We start from the raw sequence: 14,121 nt of genomic DNA on the forward strand, positions 1-14,121 counted from the left end.
CAATTGATCAGGGACTGCACTATGAGACAATATGGAAGTGCATCTATTATCAAGACCAATAACATCTAGACCATGTTTCTGCATGAAACTATTGATCCAATAATAGTATAAGCAAAAGCAGTTCAAGATATGTGAACTATATTCCTGATGTGTATTTGAGAAAACATCAAATCAAACTTACAGAATGTGAAGATGCATTAAAGGGGTTGTCTCAAGAAAAATATTCTAAATTTTTCAAAGCTGGAACTGAATACTTTTTTAATTGTATGTATATAAGTAAAAAAATTTGTATAGCCACTTAGTTATTCCATAAAAATGTATCTTTATTGCGCCACCTGCTGTTTGTTCTTTTCCTTTCTCTACCTCAGTAACATCACTTAGGTGGACACACCTGGTCAGTTCTATCCTGCAACTGCCACCAGCCGGATGTTCTTTTAAAAGCTGTGATAGTTACAGGGAGACAGTTGCAGCAGACAAGATATGCCCTCAAAGAAAGGACACAACCCCTGAGGTACCAGCCTGAAGAAAATGTAGTTGAGCAATTGGGGCAATGAATGGGGACATCATTGGGCCACGTGAGGTGCATGGCTGTTTCAAGCTTTGCTAGAAAGTGATTGTCACCTTCTATATGATGTCGGATTTTCTTTCTTTTTTCTACATGGGATAACCCCTTTAAGGAAAGTTTAGCGTGCAAAGATTTGTGTGCCAGTAATGTGCCCAGTCCTGGAACTTCATGTGTGACAGGCAGTTATTCCACATTAAATGTTTCATTCCCTCCTATTATACAAGAAGAACAAAAGAAGAAAGTAATCATGTATATTTACCCTCCTTATTTGCTTAGCATTAAGGGCTTCCCCTTTCCATTTTTTAGAACAATAAGAGAGCGTGTCGACTTCTGCATTCACACTCAGGTTTCCTGAATACAGATATAAACAAGAACAATAAGATTTCCAACAACACACATTTCACCTACATTAATCCAAAAAGAAATTGGATGCTTACTTGTATTTCTAGAATGTCCTTGGAATGAAACGCTACTCCTGAAATTAAGCGGACAAATTATTGGAAAGGATTGTGAAACAGGAACATGTGGAAATTGCCCAGATGCAGGAAGGAATAACATACCACAATGAAGTGAAGGCTTTGAAGTGTTGCCACATCATAAACAGCACGGCTACAGCTAGAAGAAGGCACTGGCGTACTTGACTCCACACCTTAGTTATCAGCTCATGGATAGAGGACATCCTTGAATGCTCATCATGGGTCTCTAGAACAAAAAATCCAATGTCATATGTGCTCTTGGTGAAAAAAATCCTCACATTTCTATTCTGAGCACAGCAGCAGGAATATAAAAGGCAGAACTATCATAGCAAATATGGCATTAGTTTATATGCGGTACTTTATGTTTATAGAGTGCTCATATATTCTGTTTTCTTTTTACATATGGCCATCTGCACCTGCAGTTTTACTTTATCTTGCAGGATGTGCTGTCTAATTCTGTTTTTGTTTTTTGATTTTGCAGTACACACTTGGAGATGTGACTGCCTCCATGTTGGTTGCACAGTTGCTGATCCATCCTTCCCACAGGCTGTTTTTAATTAGTGTGATATTCCTACTCATTGGAGGTCTGCTGGCATCGAGCAAAGTAACAAGTTGTGGCGTGCAGGCCCAGCGAGATAACAATTGTAGCAGACATGGTATATATGTGGGTTCTGCTCTCCTTGAATTTAGATGCCTATATGGCATAGTGATAGATAATAAATAGGATAGTTTCTCATTCAAACTGAGGTCACCTTGCTGTGGTGTATGGGCAAAGATATTTTGAGCAAAATTTGTTTTCTAAACACCTTTGGGGTCATTTATCTCACTGGTGTAAAGCAGAACTGGCTTCGTTTCCCACAGCAACCAATCAGATTCCACCTATCATTTTTAACAGCTCCTTTGAAAAATAAAAGGTGGAATCTGATTGGTTGCTATGGGCAACTAAGCCAGTTCTACTTTACTCCAGTTTGATAAATGACCCCACTTGTGTTTATATGTATAGTAAATATGGTATTAGGTTACATATAGATCATATATTTTTAGTTTATGGAGTGCACCTGTGTATTTACTTTACCTTGCAGGATGTGCTGAACCATTGCAGTCAATGGGGCCATTCACATGGCTCTTTAAGCGCATAGCAATCGTCAATAAATTAAATGTCTTATTTTTGCTATTTTGTATATTCTGTTTTCTTTTTACATATGGCCACCTGCACGTGCAGCTTTACTTTATCTTGCAGGATGTGCTGTCTAATTCTGTTTTTGTCTTTTGATTTTGCAGTACACACTTGGAGATGTGGCTGCCTCCATGTTGGTTGTAATATTGCTGACCCATCCCATTAAAGTCAATGGGGCCATTCACATGGCCCTTTAAGAGCATAGCAATCGTCAATTAATAAAATGTCTTATTTTTGCTATTTTGATGAGCAGACAAACTTCATTGAAATCAGTGGCTCCTTTTTGAAATATGTTTAGATAGAAGTGCACCCATCTAAGAACTTAAAAAAATTGGTACACTATGTAAATAAATTTCAGTTTGAAGCACACACAGCTGAAGGAAGCATGTAGTTTATGATAAGACTGGCATAGAAAGCGCTGGTTTTGATAAATCAGGGCCAAAGTCTTTAGAAATTGGGTCGGCAGATAGATCTGAAAGTGATTCTTGCAGATCTCATTTCAAACCTGGTTTGTGAAAATTCTAGCTCTAACTTGTTTTACATCTTATATTGTCAGCTTTAAAGGGGTTGTGAATGTTTGGGGTCAGGGGTTTGGCCAGACCTGTGAAGTGAAGCGTACTTATCTACTTCCTGACACTGGCTTCCGGCACCTACACCCTCCGGCATCTGCTACTCCGCTCGGGTGCCTGGATGTAAACTTCTAGTCTGATGCTGCTGCATCCAATCGCTGGCCACAGCGGTCACCTGCTCCCCTTGCATCATGTCAAATGGTCATATGACACAAGGGGAGCAGGTCACCATTGTGGCTATCAATTGGCTGCTGTGGCATCAAACTAAAGTTTACGTTCAGGGACACTGGTAGAGCAGCTGAGGCTGGATTGTGCTGCACTTTAGTATTTTCGTTCTGCTGCAGAATAAAATACTAAAGTGTGGCACAATATACTATATTTTATATAAATATATATATATATATATATAATATAACTAAATAAATATACTCTGTGGTATTTCTGGCACCATCTAGGTGTTAGCCCCACTTAATTGAGGTGACCCTACCTACTCGTGTTTGCCCCACCTTCTGTCAATTTGGCCCTGATAGGAAAGTATTCCGATTCAGTGCCTGGTGTGGCACAAGCTATAAATAGAGCCCTGAACAGGGGCAGACTGGGAGTTTAAAGTGTCCATGGAAAAAAAACTAGAAGAGTCCTCATGTTTTAGGAAGTTTGAAATTGACAGAAAGCAGGCAACACAAGTAAGTGGGGACAACAAAAGTATGTAGAACCAGCAATACATTAGTGCAGCACAACCCAGCACCACCCCAGCAGAACCAAATACCACATTGCAACACAAAATACTATCACCACCGCTGCAGTATTTCACTGTATGACCAGATAGAGGATTAATGCTGAGAGCATTGGATCATTATTTATCCAGCCGACGGCCATGAGAAGGGCTCGAGTGGCCCCTCTGGCGTTGGCCTACCAGGTTAATTTCCCTATTGAGTCTATGTCCAGTCTACCACTGTGGTCGACCCTGTGAATACCATTCAAAGTAAATCATGGAATATCTAGGAGAGATTCCATTTTATAAACTGGTTTGTTGCAATGGTAGCATCCTATTTCAGTACCATACTTACATTTTTTGAACTCTTTAGAATGACCCATTCTTTTACAAATGTTTGTAAAGGCAGACTGCATGGCTAGGTGCTACCTATAACAATGGAACTGGACAAAACACCTAAATTCAATGATGAAGAGGTGTGTTTTGTCCATGCGGTATATTTTAGGATTTTATTTTCTTTGTATACAATAGAAAGAAGTACCCTGGGGTAGCTCTGCTGCTGTAAATACTGTGGAAAGGTAAGAACATATACAGTTGCAAGAAAAAGTATGTGAATCCTTGGAATGATATGGATTTCTGCACAAATTGGTCATAAAATGTGATCTGATCTTCATCTAAGTCACAACAATAGACAATCACAGTCTGCTTAAACTAATAACACACAAAGAATTAAATGTTTTCATTGAACACACCATGTAAATATTCACAGTGCAGGTGGAAAAAGTATGTGAACCCCTAGATTAATGACATCTCCAAGAGATAATTGGAGTGAGGTGTCAGCCAACTGGAGTCCAATCAATGAGATGAGATTGGAGGTGTTGGTTACCGCTGCCCTGCCCTATAAAAAACAAACACCAGTTCTGGGTTCGTTTTTCACAAGAAGCATTGTCTGATGTGAATGATGCCTCGCACAAAAGAGCTCTCAGAAGACCTACGATTAAGAATTGTTGACTTGCATGAAACTGGAAAGGGTTATAAAAGTATCTCCAAAAGCCTTGCTGTTCATCATTCCATGGTAAGACAAATTGTCTATAAAAGGAGAAAGTTCAGCACTGCTGCTACTCTCCCTAGGAGTGGCCGTCCTGTAAAGATGACTGCAAAAGCACAGCACAGACTGCTCAATGAGGTGAAGAAGAATCCTAGAGTGTCAGCTAAAGACTTACATAAGTCTCTAGCATATGCTAACATCCCTGTTAGCGAATCTACGATATGTAAAACACTAAACAAGAATGGATTTAATGGGAGGATACCACTGAGGAAACCACTGCTGTCCAAAAAAAACATTGCTGCATGTTTACAGTTTGCACAAGAGCACGTGGATGTTCCACAGCAGTACTGGCAAAATATTCTCTGGACAGATGAAACCAAAGTTGAGTTGTTTGGAAGAAGCACACAACACTATGTTTGGAGAAAAAGAGGCACAGCACACCAACATCAAAACCTCATCCCAGCTGTGAAGTATGGTGGTGGAGGCATCATGGTTTGGGGCTGCTTTGCTGCATCAGTGCCTGGACGGATTGCTATCATCGAAGGAAAAATTACTTCCCAAGTTTATCAAGACATTTTGCAGGAAAACTTAAGGCCATCTGTCCACCAGCTGAAGCTCAACAGAAGATGGCTGTTGCAACAGGACAACTAAAGCATAGAAGTAAATAAACAACAGAATGGCTTAAACAGAAGAAAATATGCCTTCTGGAGTGGCCCAGTCAGAGTCCTGACCTCAACCCGATTGAGATGCTGTGGCATGACCTCAAGAAAGCGATTCACACCAGACATCCCAAGAATATTGCTGAACTGAAACAGGTCGGTAAAGAGGAATGGTCAAGAATTACTCCTGACCGTTGTGCACGTCTGATCTGCAACTACAGGAAATGTTTGGTTGAAGTTATTGCTGCCAAAGGAGGTTTAACCAGTTATTAAATCTAAGGGTTCATATACTTTTTCCACCTGCACTGTGAATGTTTACATGGTGTGTTCAATAAAAACATGGTAACATTTAATTCTTTGTGTGTTATTAGTTCAAGCAGACTGTGATTGTCTATTGTTGTGACTTAGATGAAGATCAGATCACATTTTATGACCAATTTGTGCAGAAATCTATATTCCAAAGGGTTCACATACTTTTTCTTGCAACTGTACATGAATAAATGTAGGTTTTACTATTTTGGTGGAAAGGTGCTTTAAAAATGAAAAGAAGTTCATATCCACAAATATAAACTCAAGGCAGTTTACATCTACAGAACACAACATTGCTTGACTCATCCATCATGATGGAAAAAACTGAATCAGATCCTGTGAACTCTAAACATGTTACCAAAAAATAACATCATACTGCTGTACAGTGCTTCTCAAACAGTCAGGAAAACACATGATGTAACTAAGACGCTGATCCATCAGAGAGGAAACTGCTTGATGCATAGCTGGACGAAGTGTCAGATGGGGTTTCAGTGAGCCCACCAAAGGACATGGTTCTGATAACCCATTTCCATGTATACAGAACATGTGAACATCTACTTTTAATATTATAGGCTAATGTGAATCATCAGACATAGACTCTAGTGGCAAGTGGTGGGTTCTAAACTACTCCAAATTTGGTTGTCTGCTTGGCTACATGCACACGATTGTTGTTTGTTTCCGTGTCCATTCTGTTTTTTTTGTGGATAGGATGCGGACCCATTCATTTCAATGGGTCTGCAAAAAATGCAGACAGCACACCATGTGCCTTCCGCATAAGTATGTCCGTTCCGTAGCCCCGCAAAAAAAATAGAACATGTCCTATTCTTGTCCGTTTTAGGCATTGTAACAATGGATCCACACAAAAAAAATGGATGGCATACGGATGTCATCCATTTTTTTTTGCGGAACCGCAAAACACATACGGTTGTGTGCTTGTAGCCTAATAGTGAGTGTAAAAACAGCTTTGAGTGAATATTTGGGAAGTACTAAACATGAACTTTTTACTGGTAAAAATATGAGCAGAACCTTCTTGGATTTTTCTGAGAATATAATGTTGTAAATTATGTGAAGAAAGGGATGCAAATGAGCTCTTAACAAGCTCTGCCTCTAATGCCACCAGATGTAAGGCAGCTATCCTATAAGTCAATGTTCAGCTCTTTAAATAAGCCTTGAGACATGACTCGGATATTAAATAAGCCAACACCTCATCTGCAGACAGCTGTTTCAGGGTGATTGCCCCTCATCAGTGCAGAGCAGAGAGTATTGGCTTAACTGGGTGAGAGGCCAAAGTCAGGATTTGGGGGGTGCTATCTCTTCTTGGGGAGAGCGCCTTAATCAGCGCGAGGAGACTCGTAGGCCATACATGCTCCTCTGGAATTCTTGGTAGACAGGGATGCAAATGAGCTCTTAACAAGCTCTGCCTCTAATGCCACCAGATGTAAGGCAGTGTTCAGCTCTTTTAATAAGCCTTGACACATGACTTGGATATTAAATAAGCCAGCACCTCATCTGCAGACAGCTGTTTCAGGGTGATTGCCCCTCATCAGTGCAGAGCAGAGAGTACTGCCTTAACTGGGTGAGAGGCCAAAGTTAGGATTTGGGGGATGCTATCTCTCCTTGGGGAGAGAGCGCCTTAATCAATGCGAGGAGACTCTAGGCCATACATGCTCCTCTGGGATTCTGGGAAGACATGGATGCAAATGAGCTCTTAACAAGCTCTGCCTCTAATGCCACCAGATGTAAAATTATGTGATTGATGTGTCCACACAAAACAGAGGCTGCAGATTTGCCAGCACCCTTTTTTATGAGACAATTTACAGTACCAGTACAGCAGTTTTTTACAGTACCATCTCAGCGCAGTTTAAAAAATTTCATCCTCAAACTGCAAAATAAAATATGTAGCGTAAATTATCCCGTGGTGGAGATTTGAAATCTCTATTAATTTATGCTCTTCTACATAATTTAGGCACATCAAGCGCCCGCACAGGGTTATTAAGTTTTAGAAGCTGGTCTTAATAAATGACACCAATAGTTTATAACGCTAAAAAAGACAACTGTCATTCCAATTCAGCCTATTATCCTGCAAAGTTGATCCAGAGAAAGGCAAATAAAACTTCATGAGATTGAAGCCTATTTACCTCATTTTAGAGGAAAAATGTCCTTCATGATTCTAATCAGGCAATCAAAATAACTCCCTGGATTGACCTTTCTTCAGAATTCTAGTAACTATAACATGTCATATTATTACACTCCAGAAATACATCCAGGCCCCTCTTGAATTCCTTTATTATACTCCCCATCACCACCTCCTCAGACAGAGAGTTCCATAGTCTCACTGCTCTTACTGTAAAGAATCCTCTTCTCTATTGATGTAGAAATCTTTTTTTTTTCCAGACGCAGAGGATGTCCCCTCGTCACAGTCACGGTTACAAACAGATCATGGTAGAGATCTCTCATTCCATCTCTCAGTCTTTTTTCTAAACTGAATAACTCTAATTTTGATAATCTTTCTGGGTACTGTAGTTTCCCCATTGCAGTTATTACTTTAGTGGCCCTCCTCTGAACCTTCTCCAGCTCTGCTATGTCTGCCTTGTACCCAATACTCTATGTGTGGTCTGACTATTGATTTGTAATGTGACAGGACTATGTTCTCTGCTCATGCATCTATGCTCCTTTAGATGCAACCTATAATGTTATTGTCCTTAAGTCCTTTTGCATGTCAGTGTTACCCAGTGTTTTACCATTTAGTATGTAGTGGTGACATGTATTTTTGCTTACCATGTGCATAACCTTACATTTGTCAGTGTTAAACTTAATCATCCACTTCTCTGCCTCCAATCTCTCCAGATCCCTCTGTAGTAGTATACTGTCCTCTTCAGTGTAAATTAATTTACACAGTTTTGTATTCTCCACAAAAATGTATATTTTACTGTTCTACAAGATTATTAATAAATATATTGAAGAGAATAGGGCCCAATACTGACCCCTGAGGTACCCCACTAGTGACAGTGACCCAATCTGAGTGTGTACTGTTAATAACCACCCTCTGTTTTCTATCATTGAGCCAGTTACTTACCGACATACAGACATTTTCCCCCAGTCCAAGCATTCTCATTTTATGTACTAACCTTTTATGTGGCTCAAATGCTTTGGAGAAGTCAATATAATGTATATGACATCCAATGGCTCACCCTGGTCCAGTCTAGAACTTATCTCCTCATAGAAACTAATTAGATCAGTTTGACAGGACTAATCCTTTATAAATCTTTGACCCACAATAGATGATAGACTTACTGGTAAATATTTTCTGGGCTCTTTTTGACCCTTTATTTATTATTGCCACCATATTTACTAAGTCATTAAATATTAAAAAGGTAATAAATTTGGATTTTACTGTAGATTTTGATATGGAAATGCAGCAAAATCAACAGTGGTAACTTCTCCATGGAGATTTACAACAAGGGCAAAGTCAGCATTGGCACGGGCAAACTTGGGAATTGCCCATCCCTGAGGGAGGGGCCCCCTAGAGTTGAAGATTACTGTACTTTAAACTCTGGCACTGACCTGCAAGCATGCAACCACTGGCAGCTCCTGATGATGTTAATAAATCCCTTGTGTGAACCTGTGTGGCCACGTTGGGAGTTGTGACTAGTTCTACCAAGGAGCAACTCCTTATTGGAGAAGCCAGAGCAGATAAACAAGAGAAAACAATGCATGAGCATAAATTCTGCCATCATTGTGGGCAGGGGCGGATTGGGAACTTAAAGCAGCCCTGGAAAAAAACCTAAAAGGGGCCCCCATGTGGTAGGTGGGTCCAGATTGATTGAGGTTGGGACAACACAAGTAGATGGGGCTAACACAAGTAAGTGGGGTCATCAATACCATAGTGCAGCAAAAAATACTCCCCCAACAGAACTAAATACTACAGTGGAGCACTAGATCTGGCCCCAGAAGCTGTCCCTGTGTTCTGGCCATCAATAGCTGCAAGTTCTGTTTGTCTCCCATGCCCTGCTGCAGTATTCAATGGTATCACCGTCCTGAGGACAGACATACAATTGAATTCTATAGTTGCACCCACCCTCTACAGAAAAAAATTTCTGCCTGCAGACTACCTAAATAAATGGAAACACCAAATTAGACCCCTAAATTCAGACCCTTATATTCCGACCCCAGATTAGACCCCTAAATTAGTTTATGCCCCAGACTAGATCCTAAATAAAATCTGAGGCCCAGACTAGACTCCTAAATTCAGAACTTAGACCAGAACCCCTAAATTAACTCTTACCCCAGTCTTCTAAATTCAGACCCCCAGATCATGTATTTTCAAATGTTTTATGTCTTTATAGTATGTCCAAATAAAATATTTTCATATTCAATGTCTGGCTGTTTCTCTTTAGAGGGTGTACAGTAAAAACGGAATACTGTGAGTAGACCTGAGGGATTAAAACACTGGGTAGATAAAAAAAAAGTAGGGACATAAGAAATTGATTCACATATATCCACGCTGTAGAGTGCTCTGTCTATTGTATTTGGCACCATATATAATACATGCAATTTTCTTGCCTCGTGTGTTGTGCAAAATGCCACAAGGGGGCCCACTGAGGCTTTATCACCCAAAGGCCCACATGAACCTGGAGCCGGCCCTGTCTATGGGTCTGTGAAAAAACACTGATGCAGCATGGATGCCACCCGGTTTTTAGTGACCACTAATAGGAGATGCTCTGGAAACTAACTTTCAGCTGAGCAGTGTCCATGGGATGAAATACAGGTGAAACTCGAAAAATTTGAATATCGTGCAAAGTTCATTTATTTCAGTAATGCAACTTAAAAGGTGAAACTAACATATGAGATAGACTCATTACATGCAAAGCGAGATATTTCAAGCCTTTTGTTATAATTTGGATGATTATGGCTTACAGTTTATGAAACCCCAATGTCACAATTTTGAGGTACCCTTTGCTCAGGATGGATTAATTAGCTGACTAGAGTGTGACACTTTGAGCCTAGAATATTGAACCTTTCACAAAATTCTAATTTTAAGCTGCATTAATGCAATTCCTTTTAATTTGAATTACTGAACTAAATGGACTTTTGCACGATATTCTAATTTTTTGAGTTTCACCTGTACATACTAGTTTTTTTCACAGACGTCAAACAGACACAAAAATGTGAAGCATAAGGGGGTAATTTTACCAACTACCAACAACAGGTAACCCTGATAAACCTATCCAGTGTTTACGACCTGAGTTAGTTTTTTACATCATTGGTTAATATTGCAGAAGCTATGGAGACTACACCCCTGTGCAGGTCCTTACCACCCTTTAAAATGTGGACAAGACCAACATAGAACTGGCCACCTGTCTCCAGGGGCTTATAGCACTCTCTCTGGTCCTTACACCCTTGAATGTGACCTTATGCATCTAGAGTTGTTGGGGGTATCGAAATATCGATGGCCAATCGATACTTTTTGTCCCGCTATCGATACGATACAGGGATTTGACATTTATCGATAAATCGGCTGCCCTATTGCACAGCCTAGCATCAGAGAACATGGAGCGCACTGCTGTCAGCGCACTCATGTTCCCTCAGCAGCACAGTGGAGAAGGAGTTACTCTCTCCCTCCCCCTGTGCTGCCGCTGCTGCCAATAAGAAGAGAGAGGGGGGCGCACTGCGCCACCAATGATAGTAGAGGACCTTTCATGGTTCCAAACATTGTAAACTAACTATCAGGATATGTAGCGTGGCGCCCCGGGATCTCACTGCACTTACTATTATTCCTGGGTGCCGCTCCGTTCCCCCGCTGTGGCCCCCGGTATATTCTCCCTCTCTGTATGCTAATTGCTAGCATCTCAGCAATGAGGAGGAGACTGTCACGGATGGTGTTGCAGAAAACTGGAAGTTATAAATAAACATCCGACTGACTTGATCCCAAACTAAGGAACATATGGGTGAGCCCTATAAAACCCCTAGAGCTCTCCCTGACTGCTATGCCCATGCAAAGATCTTTATGATAGACGATTGCATGCCCTCGAACCTAGACGGTGTGACACCTGAAAACCCTATAATAGTGAGGGGACACGACCACCGGCTACCTGTACTAAATACGGAGGGAGTCAGGGACACCTAGAATCAAGCCAGCACGGAAACACAAATAAAGGAAAAAGACTTATCTGAGGAACCAGCAGTTGCAGCCTCTAGCAGTGAACACAATCCAGGAAGTAGTATAAACCGCAAAGTGAGGCAGTATGGGGGGGAATAAAGGGAGGCAATCAGTGTAAATAGATGACAGCTGGGAGAAGGAAAAAAGATGACAAAGTGAAACCAAAACAAAGAACATCATGCAAGAGGTACAGAAGAACGTCTGCCAGAGCTTCTCAGAGAGCTGGCGGTGACAGAGACTGCCCTTTTTCTCAATGGCAGTAGCGCTGTCCAATTTAAAGCGCAGAGCTCACAGCCAGGAAGAAGGTGAGTTTTTTTCTCTCCCTGGCTGTAATGCTCTGCAATTAGCATACAGAGCGGGAGAATATACCGGGGGCCACAGCGGGCGAATGGAGCGGCGCTCAGGAATAATAGTAAGTGCAGTGAGATCCCTGGGCGCAGCTCTACATATTTTTAACCATATCTTTAACAGGATGCGGGTGCCGGCAGCAGAATCACATATCCAGCACCCTGCCTCTGACAGGGAGCTGCGATCAGCGGCAGTTAACCCCTCAGGTGCCGCACCTGAGGGGTTAACTGCCGCTGATCTGCTGCTGCCAACCGCCTCCTGTATTAAAGGTTAATTATCATTGGTGGCGCAGTGCGCCCGCCCCTCCCTCCCCAGTATTAAAATCATTGGTGGCGCAGTGCGCCCCCCCCCCTCAACACCCCCAGTATTAAAAACATTGGTGGCAGTGGCAGCTTCTGATCGGAGCCCCAGCAGTGTAATTCTGGGGCTCCGATCGGTTACCATGGCAGCCAGGATGCTACTGAAGCCCTGGCTGCCATGGTAACCTCCCTGCTGCTGTGTGTACAAAGCCCAGGGCAGCAGGGAGAGTGTGAGATACTATTCACCCAAATAGAGCTATATTAGGGTGAATAGGACAAGGGATAAAAAGATCCCAGGTTCTAGCCCCTAAGGGGGCTAATAATTATTAGATAAAATAAAAAAAAGTTTAAAAAAACAAACACCAAAATATTAAGTATAAATCACCCCCTTTCCCAATTTTACATATAAAATATATAAGCAATAAAAAAATAAACATCACATATTGCCATGTCCGAAAAGTCCAAACTATTAAAATATAAAAAAAATCTCCTATGCGGTGAACACCGGAACAGAAAAATAAATAAATAAAAACTGCACGATTCACCATTTTTTTAAATGTTGAATTCACGTGGCTTTTTTGGTGTTTTATTTTTTTCGCTTTGTATCGAATGGTATCGAGTATTGCAATACTTTTTTATGGTATCGAAACTGAATCGCAAATCAGCCCTTGCAGCAGTTCTGAAAAGTATAACGCAAAATCCTTGACACTACAAATTTATTACCACTATCAAAGAAAAAAAATTGCCTAGAGGTGAAATGAGCATTGTATCATAATGTTTTAGCATACCGGTTTTTCAATGCAAATTTAAATCCCAATGGATAGTGAAGAACCACATGCAAACCTGAAAAACTCTAGCATGCAAATATCAGCATGTTAATAACTACTGCATTATACAAATACACACGTTATTCAACCTAATCACAAAGTAAACTGATCAGAGGTATATGGTATCAGCTCGTACCATTTGAATACAGATCATAATTTGGTAAGGAAAACAGGCAAGAAAAACAGTTTCCATAACCTAGCAAATTTCCTTTTTTTCTCCCAGTGAAATGAGGAATACAAGTATTTTGGTAAAGTAATAAGCACTTCATTTTATTTAATTGAATTATATGCAACAATGGTTGTAGGTAGGGATGAGCGAACTTCATATTTTGAAGTTCGAGTTCGTGTTTGGGTTGGGGTATATGCTGAATTGTGTTATGTATTCCGTTACCACGAACCATAACACAATTCCATGACGGAATGCATAACAGAATGCCTTTTGAGGCTTTCCGCTATTTAGTCCGTCATAATAGTAGAAGTCTATGGCCAGCATAACGGATCCGTCCGGTTTACGTTATGCAGGAGAGGCATTCCGTTATGTATTCCATCATGGAATTGCGTTATGGACCGTGGTAACGGAATCCATAACGAAATTCAGCATATACCCCAACCCGAACACGAACTTTAAAATATGAAGTTCGCTCATCCCTAATTGTAGACTTATTGTATCCATAGGCACCCCTTGACTTGATATATGCCAAAACAGTGTCCTCGAAAACCCTTTTTTTAACTGATGGATATCATAGTTGATATTTCTAACCAATGCATCCTGCAAAAAATATGTCTTTTTTTCATAACAGTTATCGATGTTCTACATAAGCTACGGCATAGCTATACAGTGCATTTTTTGGAGGCTTCCACTGGAGAAATGCTTTGGTAATACTTCCTTATGTATACCTCCAGTGTACATTGCAAACAGGATATGCCATACAGTGGCATGCAAAATTTTGGGCACCCTTGATCAACATTACT

At 40.8% G+C, this 14,121-nt stretch overlaps 1 protein-coding gene across 3 annotated transcripts in view; it reads right to left on the reverse strand.

Annotated features, from left to right (window-relative positions):
• The window catches only part of OTULINL (OTU deubiquitinase with linear linkage specificity like), a 96,688-nt gene that overhangs the window by 60,507 nt on the left and 22,060 nt on the right, over positions 1–14,121 (reverse strand). For all 3 annotated transcript variants that reach the window (XM_040433121.1, XM_040433119.1, XM_040433118.1), the window contains exons 2-4: positions 1,126–1,267; positions 1,003–1,040; positions 825–916 (exon numbers count right to left, since the gene is read on the reverse strand). In XM_040433121.1, the coding sequence (XP_040289055.1) occupies positions 825–916; positions 1,003–1,040; positions 1,126–1,267 (272 nt within the window). The remainder of the gene's footprint in view (positions 1–824; positions 917–1,002; positions 1,041–1,125; positions 1,268–14,121) is intronic.

The sequence above is a fragment of the Bufo bufo genome, chromosome 5 (genome assembly GCF_905171765.1).
Source record: "Bufo bufo chromosome 5, aBufBuf1.1, whole genome shotgun sequence".
Classification (NCBI taxonomy): Eukaryota; Metazoa; Chordata; class Amphibia; order Anura; family Bufonidae; genus Bufo; species Bufo bufo.